The sequence below is a fragment of the Schistocerca serialis genome, chromosome 6 (genome assembly GCF_023864345.2).
Source record: "Schistocerca serialis cubense isolate TAMUIC-IGC-003099 chromosome 6, iqSchSeri2.2, whole genome shotgun sequence".
NCBI lineage: Eukaryota > Metazoa > Arthropoda > Insecta > Orthoptera > Acrididae > Schistocerca > Schistocerca serialis.
Window position 1 is genome coordinate 293,948,524 of NC_064643.1, and position 22,288 is coordinate 293,970,811.

Here is a 22,288-nt window from a genome sequence, read left to right on the forward strand (position 1 = left end):
ATTCAGTCCAGATATTTTCACAGTTCATCATATTTCAGTGTATCATCTCATTCCATCTCAATCATTATTGATCTCTTCATGCTCACAGTTATGTTTATGCATTTCCATAGCCACAAAGACACTTGTCAGTTGAAAGTTGTTTCTGTATGCCTCATTAACTGATTTACACAGGGTGACTGAAAAATTCTCGATCCACCCAATAAAGGTTGTCAGTAGCCAAAATGGTTATGTCTATTCTTCGATACAGTCCCCTTTTAGGGACACACCCTTTGCCACCAGTGCTGCAGGCCCATTATACCCTTCTTGTGGAATGTTTCTTTCTGAATGACAAAAAAAAGTCCTCTACCACAGCCACGGCATCATCATCTGATCAAATATGGGTTCCAGCTAGATGTTTCTTGAGCTTAAGGACGAGATGAAAGCCGTAGGGGGACAAATTGGGTGAATGTTTAAGCAGTTGGAAGCCGCAGGACTCGATGGAAGACTTTTCAATGACGGGCATGTGTGCAGGCGCATTGTCCTGTTGAATGTTTTATCAACATCTCAACACATTTCACTTTGATGGCCTCCCTTAAACACATTAGATGAACAGCATAATATTCTCCATTTACTGTTTCACCTTTTTTGAGGTATGCAGTCAGGGTAACCCCCCACCCCCCCCAACCCGAAAAAACAGAGGCTATCACCTTGCCAGCTGATGTGACTGACTTGAACTTCATCGGGTGGGTGAGGAGTGGTGTTTCCACTGTTTCAATTGGACACTGGATTCAGACTTAGTGGTGAGCCTATGCTTCATCCATTGTCACAAAACATTTGAGAAATGTCACAGGAACTGCCTCAAAAGTGGTCAAATTTTCAGTAGATATGACATGTGTCTGGCATTTGTCTTCTGGTGTGAACATTCTTGGGGTCCATCGACATGAGACCTTTGGCATTAGCACAACTCTTATGATGTGTCCGGCACATTCCTGTGTTATGCCCACTCTCTTTGCAAAGTAGTGTTCTGTCACATGCCAGTCTGCCATGATGATATCCTGCAATGCAGTAATGTTTTCCTCCATGTTGGTCATTAATGGATTTCCACTAGTGAGGTGCATCTTGGCCGGAAGTGTTGCCCCACTTGAATTCTGCCACCCACTTTTTCACATTCAAGTAGGAGGGGAATCCGTTTCTAATGTCCTTGTCAGGTCATTGTGGATCTCCTGTGCACTCATGGCCTTTTTCAGCAAGGACTAGATGACCGCATGCTTGCACTCTATCCATTTTTCAACTGTGTATACCTTGGACCTTCAAGCTCCAGTATATGTAACAAAAAAGATATTAAGGAAAAACTTGGTATGTGACCATGTATGAAAACTCCACCACCTGTCCAAACAATAAAACCATGTTTTTATTACTGCACACCACTTGTTTAAGGTATTTCAAATTAGTTAACATATTGTGCCAATCTTCCGTTTCCAAGTGGTTGCCCTGAATCACGAGGTGCATTTTCAGGTTTTCCATTTTCAAACAGCTATGATTATTGTTGAGGATTGTTTTGTGCCCGGAAAAGCTTCTCTTCCACATAACAGGATGTCACAGGAACACATTTGAAGGTGGGGTCTCTACAGGCCAGCTTTAGTTTGTTATCTTCAAATCTTGTGACATTCCCAGAAAGACCGCCACAAATTTTGTACATTGTGGATTATACAGGACTCTTCTGGAGAACACTTTGCAATTGATTGTTCACTTTGTCAGCCACATGACCGTGAGTTTGACCCAATTCACTTTGCACATGATGCACAATATCCAGGCCATCACACAGCTGAGTACCAGCAGCTTCCACTCATGTGATGTCTTTTGATACCACAGAAAAGTTGATACTGATGTATGCACACCTTTCACAATTTTTACAGCATCTGATTCGTCACTATCAAGCTCACAAAATATTGTCTTTATTTTGGTACAGTTGCTACAATAATACTCAGCAGCATTAAGCCAAGAACCACACATGTATGAATGGGCCGAGTCGGAATCGGCAGTGGAGATGCTTGTTCCTTGAATTTCTGAAACTGTAGCGGAGCTTCCACATACATTTTCTTGCCACAGGAAATTAATTTGTCAACATCATAGTAATTTGATCACACCTCTTCTGCTGCTCTGTGTAACACATGTGCAGAGTAAGGCGAGGGAGGTACAATGTACTGGAGTAGAGAATCTGAAGCTCCTTGGCCACTTAAGTCATGTATGAAGCATCCTCTGTTACTAGCAGTAGCACATTCAGTGTTCATACCATGTGGCCACATAAGCTTCATAGAGTCATCAAACCAAATGGCAATTGTCAAGTTGTTTACTCTCTTGAAAGCTTCACATGACGGGAGGAACATTTCTCCAGCCCTGTCGACTTTCAGAACACCAACAAAACCATTTGCAACTTAATGCGTACACACATCGGGGATGTCATCTGTGAACACACAGACCATTTGATCAGCTACACTAATTATTATTTTGTTGCTTACTTCCTCGTAGCACATTGAGAAATAGTTCTTCTCTATGTAGACTCATCTGGAACTGGACATTTCATGTAAATCTCCGAGAACTATCTGAAGTAGTGATTCTTCAGTTTCTCTAATTGGATGTTGCAAGACACCATCATCTCTCACACGTGCTTGAAGAATGATTTCAGTCTTAAAGATGGACCTCTCTCCTCAGATAACAGTGTTTGTCTATTGTCGTTTTCAGCACTTTTCTTCACACAGTTTGATGGTATTACAGTGTTGTTGCACATTCAAGTCCTTTTCTGCACTAACTTTAACTTCGCATATTTTGCAAAATAATATTTTCCCCATCAGTGCTGAAAAACTTATCTTCAGAATCACAAACAAAACATCGCAACTTCTGCTTTTGGAGCATCATACTTTTGACATGTTGAAGCAGACAGAGATTGTATTCAAACTGAACTGTGTGAAAATGTCCATCTTTGTTGGGTCAGAGAGAATTTTGTCGATCCTGTGCCAAACTGTCACACGTCAGCGAACCGACTAGTGTGTTACACTACTTGTCTACTATAATCCTGATAAATAAAGTACTGTAGTAATTGTTGTGCTTATTTGTGACAATATCACCTGAAACATTTTCGTGTGAGCAACATTTTTGTGTTTTTATTCTTGTGGCCTGAAAAGAAAGACAAATATGCATTTTGGAAAAAGGTTGACTGAAATACGACCTATTATGGCAAAAGTTAGCTGAAAGTATCTATTACTAAAAACAGTGTATATATGGGCTTCATACGCACAGTAGAAATTCATTTTTCTGCACTACAAAGCCTAGATACATGTGTAAATTGTTGTAGATTTCACCCTGATGTTCAGGAAAAAAATATGACTTCTCAATAAAATCCAAGCTCTATTGAACACAAATGCATTCAGTTTAATAACTGGTTTTGATTACTGCAATCATCATCAAGTTATCTAAAAAAGAACGGATGTTAATATTTATAAATAAAAGCATTAGATAAGTTACAACACTGTGATCACATGACCTGAGAAGCATTTAACAAATAACACACCTGATTCCATAAATTTAGCAAAAGAAGCAAATCAAATTTTTAGCAATGATTAGCAATATAGAAGCATGTTGAAACTGTGATGAGTACACGTAGCATGTGTTGTTGGGCCATCATTAGCATGCTTGCTACCATGAAAGCCTAGTGAAAGAATGGCTAACATACGGTGGAAAAGCCATTGAGCATCAGTTGAAATGAATTGAGACATGCAGTGCATCATTATATGCATCCAAAGGACATGCTCATAAATCAGCATTGCTTAAACATCTCAAGGTTCACATGATGCAAGTTGGTCAGTGGTGATGTGCCACTAAACCTTTGTTTTCTTTATTATTGTGAGCAAGTTGCAGTGGATGTCTACATGAACTGTATTTTATTCTCAATAATGCTACTCTTCAGTCTTACAGAAAATTATGGTGGGTTTTAGATGTACAGTGTTTAACTTTCCCTTTCCATCTAACTTAAAAAAATCATTCAGCTTATCTATTTATAACTAACAGTATTTAACTTTTGACAAAATTTTCCTGTCACAAATCTAAGTTTTTCACATTTAGTAACTAGTGGAGTAAAGGAAACACTCACCAAATAGTTGAGGTACTGCGGCATCAGTTGGCAATAAACAAGACTGAACACTTTGCTAGCTTTGGGGAAAGGCAGCAGGTGCATAGGATAGGAATGTGGCACCATTGAAATTTTTTGTGGTGACAGATGGGGAGTTGTGCACAGCACATAATGACATAGAGGATTGGATTGGTAGGGGAGATGACCACGACCAGGACGAGTAGTAGTCTGTGGAGAAGACGAAGTGTGTGCTGGATGACTGAATTTAGGTTCCTGGAGCAAGGTGTAGCTGGGTTTGGGGAAGGGGCTTGCAGAGATTAAAGCCAGTTGGATAACAGGAACAAGGAATGTGTTGCAAGGACAACTCTCCTCCATAAAATTTAGAGGAGGTATATGGAGAAGGACCCAGATACCACTTGTTATGAAACAGTCATTGAAATAGAGTCTATTGTGCTTTGTCATGGAGTTGTCAGTTCTGATCTTGGCCATTTTTGGCAGCAGCTATTCACATGAGGGGACAGGTGGTTGGTAGTCATGCCCACATAAAATACTTTGCATAAATTACAGCAGAGCTGACATGACATGACTGATTTCACAGGTGACTCTGCCTCTGACAGGATAAGATAAGCCTGTGACAGGACTGGAGTAGAATCTGCTGGGTTGATGTATGTGATGGGTCTTACTCATTGGTATTTCATAGTGATATTATCCATTCACAAGGGCTTGAAGGTAGGTATGGTGGAACAATGGACTACCACATTGTAGAGATCAGGTAGTTGCAGAATAGCTCTTCAGGAGGGGATGGGAAAGATTGTGGTTAGGGTGTTCCTTATTTCTGTGCTCAATGATCAGTTGTTTCAGTCCCAGACGATGTGAAGTGGCAGTGATGGGGAGGGGGGGTACAGGTGTGTTCTTTTGCAGGTGGTTCCAAGGATGGTTGGAGGATTAGTGGCATGTGTGAATACAGCATGGAAAATGTTTGGAGACTAGGTTTGGTGGAGGGGGAAGGGGTGTAATGCCTGGTGAAGGACATACTAAGATCTTCAGCATAATGGGTAAGGGGTTGTTTACCACTAAATATGCACGATCCATAAATGGCCAGAATATATGGGAACTTATTTTGTGTGTGTGTGTGTGTGTGTGTGTGTGTGTGTGTGTGTGTGGAGGGGATGGCAGCTATCAAAATGCAAGTGCTCTTGACAGTGATCTTCTTATGGAGAGAGGTGTAGATTAGAGAAGTGGAGGTCAACATCTAGGTAGGTGGCACATTGTGATGTGCAAGACCAGGTGAAATGAAAGGTTGTGACAGCATGTGGATAGTGTCCTGGCCCTGGGTGCAAATCATGAATGTGTCATCAGTGAAATGGAAAGAGGCATGAGGCATGGAATTTGGGTAACTAGGAAGGTTTCCTCTTGATAGCTCATAAACAGATTCGTATGGGAACTTTCCATGTGAGTGCTATGGGCTTGCTATGTATTTGTTTGCAAATTCTCCTTTTAACATAGAAGTTGTATAATGTAAAGATGTAGTTAGGTAAGTTTATAAGGAATGAGGTGTAGGAGAAGGCAAGGCAATGAGCATGAGGGTACATTGGTGGTTGGTGTGTACAGAGGTAGCGTCAGCAGTGACGATTAGGGAGACAAGTGGTAATGGAGTGGGTGTGGCTGACAGTTGGTGAAAGAAGTGGTCCATATCTTTGATAATAGGAGCCTTGCAACAGGCAATGGGTTTAAGATTTTGATAAAAAAGAGTAAGTTTTCTTTGAATGATAAGACAGTAAGCAGCTACATTGGGGCCCTGGTTTGTTAGATTTATTTATGGATTTTGGAAAGCATAGGGATTTAAGGTTATGTTGGACTTATGGGATGGGATCACTATAGCAAGGCTTGTAGGTGTAGAGTCAGACAGTTGGCAGACACCTTCCTCCATGTAAGCATTGTAGTTCACCATAATAGTTATGAAACTTCTTCTGCAGGGCCTATTATTAAATCAGAGTCTAATGTGAAATTGTGGGTGACTGTTCTTTTCACTGTCTAGAGATTTGTGTACTTGTGAACAGAGATATTAAAGCAAAATGAGGCCAAGTTGGAATTAGGGAATTCCTAGAAGATGACCAAAGCCTCCATCCAAAACTGTCCAAAAACCAACATTGCTCAAAATTCTGAAAGCCTTAAACTTGCATTACCCCCCCCCCCCTTTCCCCGTTCCTATCCCCACCCCTACCCCAAACCTAGCTGCAGACATTTCCTGTGTCATATTCACATATGCCCTTAACCTCTGACTGCCCTCAGGAACCAACTTCAAAACAGCACCCCTCCTTTACCTGTATCATCCTGGAGTGGAAAACCTAAACTGTATCTTTTGCCAGGACTTTGACAATTTGTCATCATTCCCAGAAATGAGGAGCATCCTACTCAAAATCTTTCCCACCCTTCCCAAAGTACTAATATGCCACCCACCCAAAAGGCACTCTGTGCTACTCCTTTCTTACACAACACCTACTTCTACTCCTTGCTACATGGAAAATATCCCTGTGGAAGACCCAAGTGCAAGACAATGCAATCACTGAGCAGATACTGCTCCAGTCCAGTCACAGGCTTACCTATCTTATCCCAGGCAGGGCCATCTGTGAAAACAGCCATGTCTTATATCAGGTCACAGTATGTTTTGTGGGCATGATTACACACTAGCTGTCCACCCTACTAAATAGCCATTGTCAAACTGCAGCCAAGATCAGATTTGACAGTGCAGTGGCGCAACACTGTTGAGCACAATATGCTTGATTTCAGTGGCTACTTCATAACCTGTGCTTTCTGGATCCTTCTAAACAATAAATTGCCTTAAGTATGTAGATGTGAGTCATCCTTGCAACATAGCCTTTGTTCCCGTAATCCTCCTGGCCCAAATCTACCTATCCCCAAGCCCCACACCCACCTGCAGCCCTGCCCTATGAAACTGACTTCAGTCATCCTGTGTCCAAACGTTCTTCTCCACGTCTGTCCCTTAGTCTATTCTATTTCTCCCTCCCCACTCACTCTTCCTCCAAGTCATAACTCCTCGATCCAGCCAGAACGCACCTATGCGTGTCCTATACTGTGCACCTGCATGTCCCCTCGCAGCCATCACCCCCCCTCTCCCCGCCCATTTGTTTGTGTATCAGTTGCGCAGTCTGAGGCGTCTTGTCACAGTCCACGCGGCTCCCCCCGTCAGAGGTTTGAGTCCTCCCTCAGGCATGGATGTGTGTGTGGCATCCTTAGCGTAAGTTAGTTTAAGTTAGATTAAGTAGTTTGGTCCCATAAGAACTTGCCACAAATTTCCAACACAAGGATCCAAACAGGTGACAAAAATGAGTACCATAATGTAGATTAAACATGGTAAATAGTTAATCAACAAATCAAAAAGGGATATTTGAAGTGACTGTGACAAATCACATCTAAAATCAAAAGGCCATCATGCAAATACAATTTTTGTGGTAAACTAGGGCATGAAAAAGTGAGGTACTTTTTAGGAGACACTGAGTGAACCACATGCAGTCACAAAGCTTATTTTTACTTATTTATCAATTGGCCACTTCCAAAATATGCATTAAAATCCTTTGCTGCATGAACAGTAGTTGCATATCACACATTTTAATAATTTAAATTACTGAAATGAGATTAATTTTAATTTTTAATCTGGAGTAATACTGACAAGCGATATCAAAGAAATATTGTTCTTTTATATACACATGTTTGTGTGAATGTGGAAGTAAGTGTAAGAAAGAGTTAATAACATGTTTTATTTTAAAAAGGTTGAATACCTGTGCATCATTATCTAACTGAAAATTACAGAAAGCAGTATTAAAATTTGGTATGTTCATTTGGCCTCTTAAATCCAAGAAGCGGCAGAGTACACACATAAGATGGTTGTAATTAGGCAAGTTTTCGGAGCCAGTGGCTTCTTATTCCAGCAGAAGGGCTAAAGATGAATCCACAACAGGTTTGAAATCCAGTGGAGTAGTTGACCTCAAAAGGTATGTAATTAAAGGAAATATTGTGTACTCTTTTCATCAAATGAGAGTTAATCTCAAACAGCTTTTGGAATTAATCATCTCTTATTTCTATGGACCACCATCCTAAAATCAAACTGCACATAACATTGAATGCTTTCATTCAGGAAATGGAAAGAGTAGAGCATTCAGAGAATTGACTTCACTCTCAGGACGACAAGCATGTAGCCACCTCCGAGTATTAAGGTATGGAAATAAACATACTTTGTTCGATGTGGCTTGCTGCAAGTTTCTTAAGTCAGGACTGCCATTATCTTCAGCTTAAGTTATCAACATGGTAAACTACATCCAATGGACTGCCATAGTAGAAAGGAAACCTGACATATGTCATCACACAAGTGTTTCCAAAAGAGATTCTGAAAAAGGCCCTCAAACTAAGTGACGTTTGACCTTGAAGACAAAGCAAGGGATATTGGTAGATTATTCAAAGTGCTTGCAAAATATGGCTGCCAAAAGATTGTAGGATCCTCATTTGAAAAAAAAATAAAGCTGCTCCATCATACCATACATTAGCCTCAGCAGGTATTTGTGGATTTTTATTTAGATAAATCACATGAACACTATTAAGACAACAACACAAATTTTGTAGAAGGAGATGACAATTCTCAACCTAACTCCAAATAAGAACCAACATACATTGATGAAATATTGCTTAGGTTTGAGGTTGATGATGTTCTACCCACACTGAATGAGGCAGTACTAAAAGATGGGGATGTGAGATGCTAGAATTAGTGGAAACAGGCAAAGGAGAGTGTACATACCTTCAACCTGTGAGAGGTAGGAATTTATCCCTGATGTTGATTTTTGAAGTGATGAGGGAAGTAATCCTTCAAATAAGATATTAATTAGTATGGAAAGGTGACCACTAATAACTCTTTTTTGTTTTTCATCCATCTTCTTTTCTTCTTTTCACCTAGTTCTTAATTGTGATTCTCATTTCTCTTCTTCACGGTCCATTTCTACATCTCATTCTGTCCTTCTAACTGAATTCATAACATGACAGGGTGTCAAAAACTTGATCTTTGAGTCTAGAATCCAGAATGTATGATTTAGTCTTATTCGCACTTGTCTTTAAAAATTGGAAGAGCATGGCAAGATTTTAATTATTGCTGCCATATGTTATTTTATTACATGTGATAATAATGTTTGCCTGCAGTTCTGGTTAGTCTAGCTTGCTGTAAATGATGAATAAGGTTGTTAAGTGGCTTCTCACTACCCCATCATTTCATAACATCCCAACAGAAAAGTTACACAGGTCAGCTTGCTTTATACTATCATAATGATGAGGTTTATACACTCCTGGAAATTGAAATAAGAACACCGTGAATTCATTGTCCCAGGAAGGGGAAACTTTATTGACACATTCCTGGGGTCAGATACATCACATGATCACACTGACAGAACCACAGGCACATAGACACAGGCAACAGAGCATGCACAATGTCGGCACTAGTACAGTGTATATCCACCTTTCGCAGCAATGCAGGCTGCTATTCTCCCATGGAGACGATCGTAGAGATGCTGGATGTAGTCCTGTGGAACGGCTTGCCATGCCATTTCCACCTGGCGCCTCAGTTGGACCAGCGTTCGTGCTGGACGTGCAGACCGTGTGAGACGACGCTTCATCCAGTCCCAAACATGCTCAATGGGGGACAGATCCGGAGATCTTGCTGGCCAGGGTAGTTGACTTACACCTTCTAGAGCACGTTGGGTGGCACGGGATACATGCGGACGTGCATTGTCCTGTTGGAACAGCAAGTTCCCTTGCCGGTCTAGGAATGGTAGAACGATGGGTTCGATGACGGTTTGGATGTACCGTGCACTATTCAGTGTCCCCTCGACGATCACCAGTGGTGTACGGCCGGTGTAGGAGCTCGCTCCCCACACCATGATGCCGGGTGTTGGCCCTGTGTGCCTCGGTCGTATGCAGTCCTGATTGTGGCGCTCACCTGCACGGCGCCAAACACGCATACGACCATCATTGGCACCAAGGCAGAAGCGACTCTCATCGCTGAAGACGACACGTCTCCATTCGTCCCTCCATTCACGCCTGTCGCGACACCAATGGAGGCGGGCTGCACGAGTTGGGGCGTGAGCGGAAGACGGCCTAATGGTGTGCGGGACCGTAGCCCAGCTTCATGGAGACGGTTGCGAATGGTCCTCGCCGATACCCCAGGAGCAACAGTGTCCCTAATTTGCTGGGAAGTGGCGGTGCGGTCCCCTACGGCACTGCGTAGGATCCTACGGTCTTGGCGTGCATCCGTGCGTCGCTGCGGTCCGGTCCCAGGTCGACGGGCACGTGCACCTTCCGCCGACCACTGGCGACAACATCGATGTACTGTGGAGACCTCACGCCCCACGTGTTGAGCAATTCGGCGGTACGTCCACCCGGCCTCCCGCATGCCCACTATACGCCCTCGCTCAAAGTCCGTCAACTGCACATACGGTTCACGTCCACGCTGTCGCGGCATGCTACCAGTGTTAAAGACTGCGATGGAGCTCCGTATGCCACGGCAAACTGGCTGACACTGACGGCGGCGGTGCACAAATGCTGCGCAGCTAGCGCCATTCGACGGCCAACACCGTGGTTCCTGGTGTGTCCGCTGTGCCGTGCGTGTGATCATTGCTTGTACAGCCCTCTCGCAGTGTCCGGAGCAAGTATGGTGGGTCTGACACACCGGTGTCAATGTGTTCTTTTTTCCATTTCCAGGAGTGTAGTTTATCATAATACAATTCCTTTCCACTTTCCAGCTTGTTTAATAGTCTAAGGATGTCAGTTTGTCTTTTTTTCTGTGAGATCTTTACATTCAGGAGTTATAGTTGTGATAATGATGTTGGTATTTTAACTTTGTTTCTCTTTCCATATATTTTCTTCAGTGCATTATTCTTCCTAAGCTCAGACTTGTGGGGGTGGGGAGAGATTTGTGCGGGTTACAAGCCCAGATGAAGGATACTTATGTGTCTGTTCACTGCTCTGTGTCTTCTGTGTTTGGTGAGAAACATACTCAGTCATGAATTTTCCAGCAATACAAAAATTTTCATTTGATCTATTTTCCAGCTTGATTTGGAGACATTCTTTGAACTATGTGACATGGACCTTAGAGAAATTGGAATAACCAGCAGAGAGGACCGCAGGAAGATTCTGAACGTTATTGCTTCCCAAAGCCATTACTGTACTTGACTTCTGTGAATAGATTTGTGTAAAATATTTATTGCATAACTCTGGACAAGGCATAGTCCTTTGTGTGTGTGTGTGTGTGTGTGTGTGTGTGTGTGTGTGTGTGTCATTGTTTGTTTGTTTGTTTGTTTGTTTGTTTGTTTTACTTGTTATGTTGTGTATTTGATTTAATTTGTAGATGGCGATTGACTATAATGTAATAAAAAAATGGACAGTAGCAAAAATATATAATTTAAAACTACTAATTAAAAACTCAGTAAATTGTGGATAAATTTCTCCCACTTTGTTGCATCCAGTATTTTTGTAATGTGAACCCTAACAGAAATAGGAACTGATTGTCCATTTGTGGTGTCTACTAGAACCATTATCAGTGGTTTTATTAAAGTATTTTGAAGAAATTTGCTGAAAATACCTAAAATTAATTATTTAAAACCTGAGGATGCTAGAAAATGGAGTGCCAAGTGAAGAAATTGGAACAGTTCAGACATATTCTTCTGTTTGAGTTCAGTGGAGAGGTGACAGCAACGGAGGCAGCCAGAAACATTTTTACCATGCACTAGATAGAACACAGCAAGAAAATGGTTTACTTTTTTTTTTAAAAAAAAAAAAAAAAAAAAAAGAGGACTGTTTTGACATTAATGACTATCCATACTTTTGAAGACCTTCGGGGTTTGATGAAGAATCAGCAATGATCCATGTCAGTGTACTTGACAACTGGCAAAAGTGACGAACTGTGATCACTCCACATTTATGCGACATTTGCATGCAATGGAAAAGGTTGAGAAACTGGGTGTAAGTCCTCATTAAAATTGAAGGCACACTTTCTCAGCCTCTGACATTCACACATGTGTATAATACATAAAATTGGTACTAATACTGTCAAAAACTGTGAGGGGAGAATGAGGTAATGCTTGTGACTTCCACATACAGGTCCTACAGGTCATGTTAAATTAGGAGTGCTTAATGAAATCCAGTCAGTTGGAGGTGAGTGCAAGTTTGATAAACCCTTAGTTTCCAAGCTTGGTGCTGATTAGCATTGACAGCTCTCTGTTACAGTTTTCTCTGGACATATTTCTGTGACCATCATTTGGCACAACTGTGAGATGATGTCAAAGAGAATGGACTGTTATACTAACCGCTTGGATTGTGAGTACAGTACACAACTCTACAAAAACAATCAGCCACAAGCACTTCACTGGGTAAGACATTTTGGAGGAGTGGGGTTCAACTGTCTGTCCAGCCATTGACGTGTAGGTTTTCTAAGATTTCCATAAATTACTGGAGGTAAATGACAATATAGTTCTGCTCAAAGCATGCAGCTGATTTTCTTCCCATGTCCCAGCTGATACTGTCCTTTTTCTACAATAACTTCGTCATAAATTCACAATAAATTTTAATCCTCCTTCCTTTCAGTTTCAGAGTGAACATGTACCAATTGCATGGATAGCTGTTGAGACAAAACTTTACTGTGATTCAGTGTGTAGTACAGTAGTACAGTTAAGCTGGGAGGTACATTCCCCCTTCCTCCCAAACGCTCATATTTGTGAGGCTGTAATGTTGTATCCTGCAAACATAAGTCTGGAAAGCCAGAAGAATTTTCAGCCAAACAGTATTAATGTGAGATAGTATATCTATCAGTAAATACTCTTGTGGTAAAACAGCCCTAACACTGCTACAAATGGAGTGAAGGAGAGAAGAATGTAGCATGTAAGGTAACTGATAGCAGCCAATATTAGTGTTGAATATATAGTCATCAGGAGAAAGAAAACTGGCGTTCTGCGGATCGGAGCGTGGAATGTCAGATCCCTTAACCGGGCAGGTAGGTTAGAAAATTTAAAAAGGGAAATGGATGGGTTAAAGTTAGATATAGTGGGAATTAGTGAATTTCAGTGGCAGGAGGAACAAGACTTTTGGTCAGTCGAATACAGGATTATGAATACAAAATCAAATAGGGGTAATGCAGGAGCAGGTTCAATAATGAATAAAAAAATAGGAGTGTGGGTAAACTACTATGAACAGCATAGTCAATGCATTATTGTGGCCAAGATAGACAAGAAGCCCATGCCTACTACAGTAGCACAAGTTTATATGCCAACTAGCTCTGCAGATGATGAAGAAATTGAAGAAATGTATGATGAAATCAAAGAAATTATTGAGATAGTGAAGGGAGACGAAAATTTAATAATCATGGGTGACTGGAATTCGGTAGTAGGAAAAGGGAGAGAAGGGAAAATAGTAGGTGAATATGGACTGAGGCTAAGATATGAAAGAGGAAGCCGCCTGGTAGAATTTTGCACAGACCACAACTTAATCATAGCTAACACTTGGTTCAAGAATCATAAAAGAAGGCTGTATACATGGAAGAAGCCTGGAGATACTGACAGGTTTCAGACAGATTATATAATGGTAAGACAGAGATTTAGGAACCAGGTTTTAAATTGTAGGACATTTCCAGGGGCAGATGTGGACTCTGACCACAATATATTGGTTATGAACTGTAGACTAAAACTGAAGAAACTGCAAAAAAGTAGGAATTTAAGGAGGTGGACCTGGATGAACTGACTAAACCGGAGGTTGTACAGAGTTTCAGAGAGAGCATAAGGGAACAATTGACAAGAATGGGGGAAAGAAATACAGTAGAAGAAGAATGGGTGGCTTTGAGGGATGAAGTAGTGAAGGCAGCAGAGGATCAAGTGGGTAAAAAGAAGAGGGCTACTAGAAATCCTTGGGTAACAGAAGAAATATTGAATTTAATTGATGAAAGGAGAAAATATAAAAATGCAGTAAATGAAGCAGGCAAAACGGAATACAAACATCTCAAAAATGAGATCGACAGGAAGTGCATAATGACTAAGCAGGGATGGCTAGAAGACAAATGTAAGGATGTAGAGGCTTATCTCACTAGGGGTAAGATAGAAAAAATTAAGGAAAATTAGAGAGACCTTTGGAGAAAAGAGAACCACTTGTATGAATATCAAGAGCTCAGATGGAAACCCAGTTCTAAGCAAAGAAGGGAAAGCAGAAAGGTGGAAGGAGTATATGGAGGGTCTATACAAGGGCGATGTACTTGGGGACAATATCATGGAAATAGGAGAGAATGTAGATGAAGATGAAATGGGAGATATGATACTGCGTGAAGAGTTAGACAGAGCACTGTAAGACCTAAGTCGAAACAAGGCCCCGGGAGTAGACAACATTCCATTAGAACTACTGATGGCATTGGGAGAGCCAGTCCTGACAAAACTCTACCATCTGGTGAGCAAGATGTATGAGACAGGCGAAATACCCTCAGACTTCAAGAAGAATATAATAATTCCAATCCCAAAGAAAGCAGGTGTTGACAGATGTGAAAATTACCAAATAATCAGTTTAATAAGCCAGTCCTTTGCTACGGTAAATTCTTTTATCATTCAGAAAGGTGTTAATGCAGTTGCTGGCCATGTGAAACCCTGCCCTCTTTTATGAAATGGCACTTTGCTTTTGGAGACTACTTCAAATTCCCAAGCACAACAACTGCTTGCCACTTCACTCCTCCATGGCTATCCTGTGTTCATATGAAGGCCCATTGAATGCTGAGTTATTCCCATGGTTTTATTTACACTCGGCTACTCGATGGTCTGACCGAGGCATAAATCCAAAGGTATCTCTCTGATCAGGGTGTTTTTGCAGTCCATAAAGTGATGAAAAAGGTAGTTGCATCGTTAGTGCCCACATGCACTCTTTTTCTCACTTTTGATAGAGTGGCACTTGAGTCAAAGATCAAAGCAGGCTATGAAGTTATCACAGTCTGACCATTCATTCTGAATCTGATGCGATGCTACCAGTGTCATCGTTTCAACCACACTCGAATGTCCTGTCGACACCCGGTCAACTGTGTAACCTGTGGTAGGGATGCTCGTAAGGACAAGTGCCTGCCGCCTCCTTCCCGCTGTATCAACTACAGTGGTGACACCACTCGCGTCCTCCTGAGACTGTCCCAAATATCTCAATGTGCAGGCTGTCCAGGAGATCCAGGTAAAGGAAAAACTGCCTTACCTGGTTACTTGCAAGCTTTTGGCTAGTCAGGGGACTGATGACCTCAGAAGTTAAGTCCCATAGTGCTCAGAGCCATTTTTTTGGCTAGTTGCAAACCCTGTGTTCTACCATCTGGCACTTTCAGTACTGTTCTTGCTACATCTCGCTCCATGAAGGACATTTCCATGCAGACATGAAACCTCAAATTCAGCACTGCGGTTGTGAAATTGCCCAGTGTCATGGTAGTATCCCATCTCCTCCTCCAGCTGTGCCACAAGCCACCAAACTTTTGCCTCACAGGGTGAAGTCACCTGCTACACAACTGGTGGGCTTGAAGGGCAGAAAGAATACTCCCATAAAGACTTGCTACGACCCTCCAGCCAACAAACATCTAGGTCTTCCTGTGCCAACCAGACAGGCTCCAAGAAGTCAGAGTTAAACGGTCTTCTCCTTTAGCGACTTGGAGATCCTCTTCGATGGTGTCGCCACTTAATACTCTCGCTCGGCCAACCTCCTTGTTGCCGGTGTGCACCACCAACCGTTTTTCTGCCCTGGGCTCCACATGTGGACAAAGGCAGAATACCGACACCTCTGTACATCTAGTGGAGTAGGATCCTCCAACCTCTGTGCCGTATAGCAGTGAGTCTTCGAAGGCTGGCACTTGGCTGCCGCCATGGTGACACCACCTCATTTTTTCCATCTTCCCCTTTCCTCATTATGACTCTCCTCTAATGGAACGTTCGCAGCCTTCGATCCCACAAAGTGGACTTCGGCTGCTTGTTCTCTGTCTCCAGCAAACAAAATTGCATCCTCACGACCACTTTGAGCTCTCGTGTTTCTTCCCGTTTCGTTTTGACCTTTCCCCTGAGGACGGCATCCCATCTATCATGGGAGTCATGCAGGATGATGATCATAGTCAACCGATCTCCATGACTACCCAGCTTCGTGCCCTCTTGGCTGACCTTCCCAATCACCTTAACCTCATCTGCCTTAACACGGAAGCACCCACATTTCTTTCAGACTCTCAAACACTTATACCCATTTGAACATTTCCTTCTGCACCGCCCAGCTTGCCCATCGTCTTAAGTGGTCTGTTCCCTCTGACATGTACTCGAGTGACCTTTACGCGTACTATCCAATCGCTGACTCCCACCCCACCTACGTGCACACCCAAATAGTGGCTTTCTAAGGCCAACTGGCAGCTTTACTCCTCCCTGGCGACCTTTGAAGAATGAGAGTTCCCTGTTTGTGATGACCGTGTAGAATATCTTACAAATGTTATCCACCGCAGAACATTCCGTTCCTCGCACTTCCTCTTAGCCGCGGCATGTCCCGGTGCTGTGATGGACTGAGGCGTGCCGCAACACAATTTGTGCACAGAGATGTGCTCTCCGCATTTTTAACCATCATTATACAATGCCCAACTGCATTCGTACAGACAGTTGCATGCACAGTGTTGTCACATTCTTCAGGATAGCAGAAAAGCTAACTGGATTTCCTTTACTAGTTCTTTTAACAGTTCCACACCATCTTCTGTCGTGTAGGCCAACCTCCAATTGCTCTCTGGTGCCGAGGTCCATTCCCCAGTTTCCGGCCCAACAGTAACAGATAATTTCATAGTGGACACTGCTGCATCTCCAACTCCTTGGGCCGCTATTTTGCAGACATTTCGAACTCCACCCTCTATCACCCTGCCTTCCTCCATGGGAAATGAGTGACTGAGACTCAGGTGATACCCTTCTCTTCTCAGAATCATGAGTGCTACAATGCTGCCTTTACTATCAGTGAGGTAAGTGATGCTCTCACTTCATCCTGATCCACCACCCCAGGGTCAGACAATGTTCACGTTCAGATGTTGCAGCTTTTGGTCCTCCATACGCAAATCACATCTGGGCAGAAGGCACATTTTCCAGATGCTGGTGTGAACCCACTGTCATACCCATAACTAAGCCTGGGAAGGACAATCAGCTTCCTTCAAATTGTCGCCCCATTTCTCTCACCAGCTGTGGTTGCAAGGTGATAAAACATATGATTCATGCTCGGCTGGTATGGTGGTTCCAGTCTCCCAGTTTATCAACCACTGCTCAGTGTGAATTTTGAGTGTGCCGTTCTGTGATTCACCATCTCATCCCTTTGTCAACCCATGTCATGAATGGTTTTCTGCGGAAATACCAGACTGTGGCCATTTTTTCTGACTTGGAGAAAGCCTGTGACTCCTGCTGGACAACTGGTATCCTCCGTACTCTCTACACGTGGGGCTTCCATGGTCGCATGCCCCATTTTCTTCAGGACCGAGTCTTTAAGGTATGTGTGGGTTCTACCTTGTTTCACCTTTATACAGGAAAATGGTGTGCCTCAGGGTACTAACCTGAGCATCATCCTCTTTCCTATCACCATTAACCCTATTAAGCCTGTCTCCTGCCAGGCATCTCCAGCTCCATCTTCATTGACAATTTTGCCATCTATTGCAGTTCTCCATAGACTTGTCTCCTTAAGTGGCATCTTCAGCGATGTCTCGATTGTCTTTAGTCATGTAGCATCGATAATGGCTGTCATTCTTCCACTGACCAAACTGTTTGTATGAATTTCTGGCAGCGCAACAAATTCTTCCACCATCTTTACATCTTGGACCTGTTGCTATTCCATTCGTTGACAATGTCATGAAATTCCTGTAGCTCATGCTCAGTAGGGAACTTTCTTGGACATACTATCTGGCCACCTGCTGTACGCGGTCCTTCAATGTCCTACGTGTCCTCAGCAGTACTTCCTGCGGAGCAGACTGGATCACCTTCCTCCGTTTTTACGGGTCCCTTCTCCATTCGAAACTAGGCTATGGATGTTTCATTTATGCATCTGCACATCCAATACACTGTCTCAATACAATCCACCATCATGGCATCCATTTGGCCACTGGCGCCTTTTACACTAGCCCAGTTGAAAGTCTGTATGCCGAAGCAGCTGAACTACTGCTGTCATACCACTGTGACTTTCTCCTCAGCAGATAAGCATGCCGTTTGTCTGCCATGCGTGGAATAGGGCACGTCCCTTTTCTCTGTTACCTCCTGGCTTTTGCTTTCAGCTCTTGCTCCAGCAGCTCAACTTCACTCTATCTGCCAATTTCCTGATGGGTGTGAAACCTTCACACCTTGGCTTTATGCAGGGGCCTAAGTTCACCTTGGTCTTCATTTATTTCCTAAAGACACCACTCCAGCCTTCTTCTATCGCTGTAAGTTTCACGACCTTTGCATGGAACTTTCACAATAGCACCTTTGTGCACACTGATGGTTCTTGGACTGACCATGGTGTCGGGTGTGCCTTCATCATTAGCACCAAAGTTTTTCTGTATCAGCTTCCTGAATGCTGCTCAATATTTACAGTCGAGCTCTTTGCCCTGTATCAGGATGCGCAGTACGTCTGGCGACACAGGATTTTCAATTGCGTCATCTACTCCGACTTGCTCAGTGCCCTTCAAAACCTCAGTGGATTGTATACTGTCCATCCCTTAGTGCAGTGGCTACAGGAAAGCTGTCACTTGCTCACTCTTGATGGAACCACTGTGATGTTTATGCGGATTCCTGGTCATGTCAGTCTAACAGGAAACTGGGCTGCTGACGCTGCTGCCAAGGCAGCAGTCCTCGCCCTCGGTTCTTCCACTCCCTCCGATGATCTCTGTGTTGCTGTCTGTCAGCAGATGGTCTCAGTTTGCCATCACAACTGATCCTCCCTTAATGGAAACAAGCTCCAGGGAATTAAGCGTCTCCCATTGGCTTAGACGACCTCCTCTTGGTCCTCTCGCCACAAGGACTTCATTTTAGCTAGGTTGCATATTGGACACTGTCTTTTTAACCATCGCCATTTGTTAAGTGGTGTTCCCCCACCCCAATGTGCTCATTGCCCTCAATCTCTGACAGTTTGCTATTTCCTGATGGAATGCCCTTTTTTTTAACCACTTATGTTCTCATTTATGTTTGCCATCTGAAATATTGGCTGTTTTAGTGAACGATGTGCAGGCTGTCGACTGCGTTTTTCTTTTTATCCATCATAGCAATTTGCGAAGGACATTTAATCTTTACTTCAGGACCTCTGTTTCTCTTTAGCCACAGGTATCTTAGTGTTTGATGGTCCCCCTCCCCGCGTATATTATCTGCAAGAAGCTCAGCAAACCTATGTTTCCCTCTCATATTCAGGTGAAGGCCATGTCTGGTAAAGTCCCCTCTCGCAATTGTAGCAGTTGGCACTGCACCCCACAAAACTCACACCTGCGCATGTAGCTGCAACTCCTATTTCATCCAGGTCATCCTAATACTGTAATTACTGTTCTTAGCCTGGCTGTTCCCTTCACCACCAATTAAAATAACCTGGTCCTCTTTTCCAAAACCTTTGCACAAATTCCTGGCCTTAAAAAAAATTTAAGAAACCTCCCATCTTGTACAAGAATCAACCAATGGCATGGATGACTGCTACTTTATTTTGTGAATGGTATGAATTGATTTTCATACCTGAAGAGAGAAAAAGAAAAAAAAAAACACCAAAAGGTCAAAGGAAAAGAAGGCAGTAAGGTAATGTTAATTCTGGACAACGCACTTGCCCAGCCCACAGAAAGCCTTCTTGATGTTTCTAAATACTAATACTGCTGCCAAACATAATGAGTTCACTGCATCCAATGGACCAATCAGTTATTGAAACTATGAAGTGACTTTATAGAAGACAATAGTTGAGGAAGTTTTTGATAGAAGATGAAAATGAAGATGCCATTGCAGCTTATCACCAAAAATTGAATTTAAAAGACTGCTCTTACATGATGGCGGAAGCATGGAATCTGGACAAGACAATCACATTAAAAAGAGCTTGAAATAAATTGAAAAGCATTTCAACCAAAGATGAGGTACAACAAGATTATGATGAAAAGTAGTAGTGTGGAAAGGAAGAGGAAGAAAGAAATGTGGTAGAGACAAAATATCCTTTGAGAGCATGAGAAAGATCCTTTTGAAAATTCTTGGACATTCTGACTGCAGTGCAGAGGATATAGCTGAGTGACTTGCTTGTGATTCTGTGAACCCTTGATTCCAAATTCTCTGTGATGCTGAAATCATTAAAAGTATGGGAGAAGAAACAGATGGCCAGGAGGATGACACTGTCATTGAACGAGATATGGGACCATCAGCTAGTGAGGCATTTACGTGTCTTAACACTGTACTAACATGGATGGAGCAGCAAACTGAGTGTGACCATATGCAGTGAATCACTGTCAAGTGTATGAGAGACTTGGCTGCACAAAAACAACTGACTGACCGTTCTGTTCAACAACTGGCATTGTACATAAGTACAGTACTGTACCAAATCTAAACAATTTCTAGTCACTGAAATAATATTGCAGTGGTAAGTATACCCAAATTTTGCCTTTTTTTGGTAGAAAAAAGGAAATGACCTATTTTCCTGATTTGTCCTAATATCCAAATATTTTATAATCCAGATTTGGGCCTGGTCCCAAGTCATCCAGATAGTTGGAGTTTTTTTTATTTTATTTATTTTTATTTTATTTTTCATTTTTTTACATATCTAGTTTCGTAAGTCCAAATTGAGGAGCAAATCTCCAAGGTTAGGAACATGTCACTATAAGAAATTACAACATAAAATTAATAACAGATAAAATAAAATGTTTATGAACCCAAAAAAGACAAGTCATAATTTTATGTAAGCCCAATCAACAATATAACACTAGAATCAGCTTAATTTTTCATGAAAGTCTTCGGCAGAATGAGGAAACTCTTCAGTATAGACTTGAAAGTGTGTGGATTACTGCTAAGGTTTTTGAATTCTTGTGGTAGATTATCGAAAATGGATGCAGCAGTATACTGCACACCTTTCTGCACAATAGTCAAGGAAATGCAATCTAAATGCAGACTGGATTTCTGCTTAGTATTAACTGAGTGCAAGCTGGTAATTCATGGGAATAAGCTGATATTGTTAACAAGTAACGACATTAAACAATATACATATTGAGAGGCCAGTGTCAGAATACCCAGACTAATGAACAGGGGTATCAGGAAGCTGACCATTCCTAAAGGAAAACATTACGAATGTGGCTAAGTACAGGGCTAACATGCAGCACAGTACTTTAATATTCTACTGGGTACTTCAGCATATCCATGAGAGTCCTTAGTATTCAGTGATCTAAGCACTGACCCAATCTCCCCGTTGTCAATATCACAACAGAGGAGTATTTCAGACATCAGTCTTGGAAAGGCATTTTCCAAGAGTTATACGATTCTCTGCAAAAACTAAGGTTTTATTTAACTCACCAGCAATGCTCAGACAACAATTGTTAAATACTGTACATATATCTGACTTGTCAGCATCATAAACATTTTTACTACGAACTTACTTTATATTGTTGATCTTATGCCGCTGACCAGATACTTCCTTCACGACTGATGATAAAGGTTTTAATTTTATCCTGTGAATTAGCTATTCTATTTTTGCCTTCGTAATAACATTTTAAGTACATTACAATACTGTTTGTAATGGGTTACTGTAGCTTGGTTGTGACTACTTCTGACATTTTGATATAATTCCCTCTTTGTTCTACATGATATCCTTATCCCATTAGTCAGCCACCCAGGCTGCCTTTTATTGCTAGTACCCTGTTTAGAACATTCTAATGGAAAGCAACTTTCAAAGAGGATGAGAAATGTTTTAAGAAAAACATTATATTTGTCTTCTATGTTATCGGATCTATAAACATCCTGCCACTCTTGTTCCTTAACTAAGTTTAAAAAACTCTCTATTGCTGTTGGATTGGCTTTTCTACATAGTTTGTAATTATATATAACATTTGTTTGAGTACAAAAACCTTTTAGTGTTAAAATTTGTGCATCATGGTCTGAAAGGCCATTCACCCTTTTACTAACAGAATGCCAATCTAGTAATTAAGAGTGAATA

The 22,288-nt window shown here is 42.0% G+C and overlaps 1 protein-coding gene across 3 annotated transcripts in view; it reads left to right on the forward strand.

Annotated features, from left to right (window-relative positions):
- LOC126483889 (uncharacterized) overlaps nucleotides 1-11,730 on the forward strand; it is a 132,982-nt gene extending 121,252 nt beyond the window's left edge. For all 3 annotated transcript variants that reach the window (XM_050107149.1, XM_050107147.1, XM_050107148.1), the window contains one exon: nucleotides 11,213-11,730. In XM_050107149.1, coding sequence (XP_049963106.1) covers nucleotides 11,213-11,335 — 123 coding nt within the window. In that variant the 3' untranslated portion in view covers nucleotides 11,336-11,730. The remainder of the gene's footprint in view (nucleotides 1-11,212) is intronic.
- The last annotated feature ends 10,558 nt before the right edge of the window (nucleotides 11,731-22,288 follow it).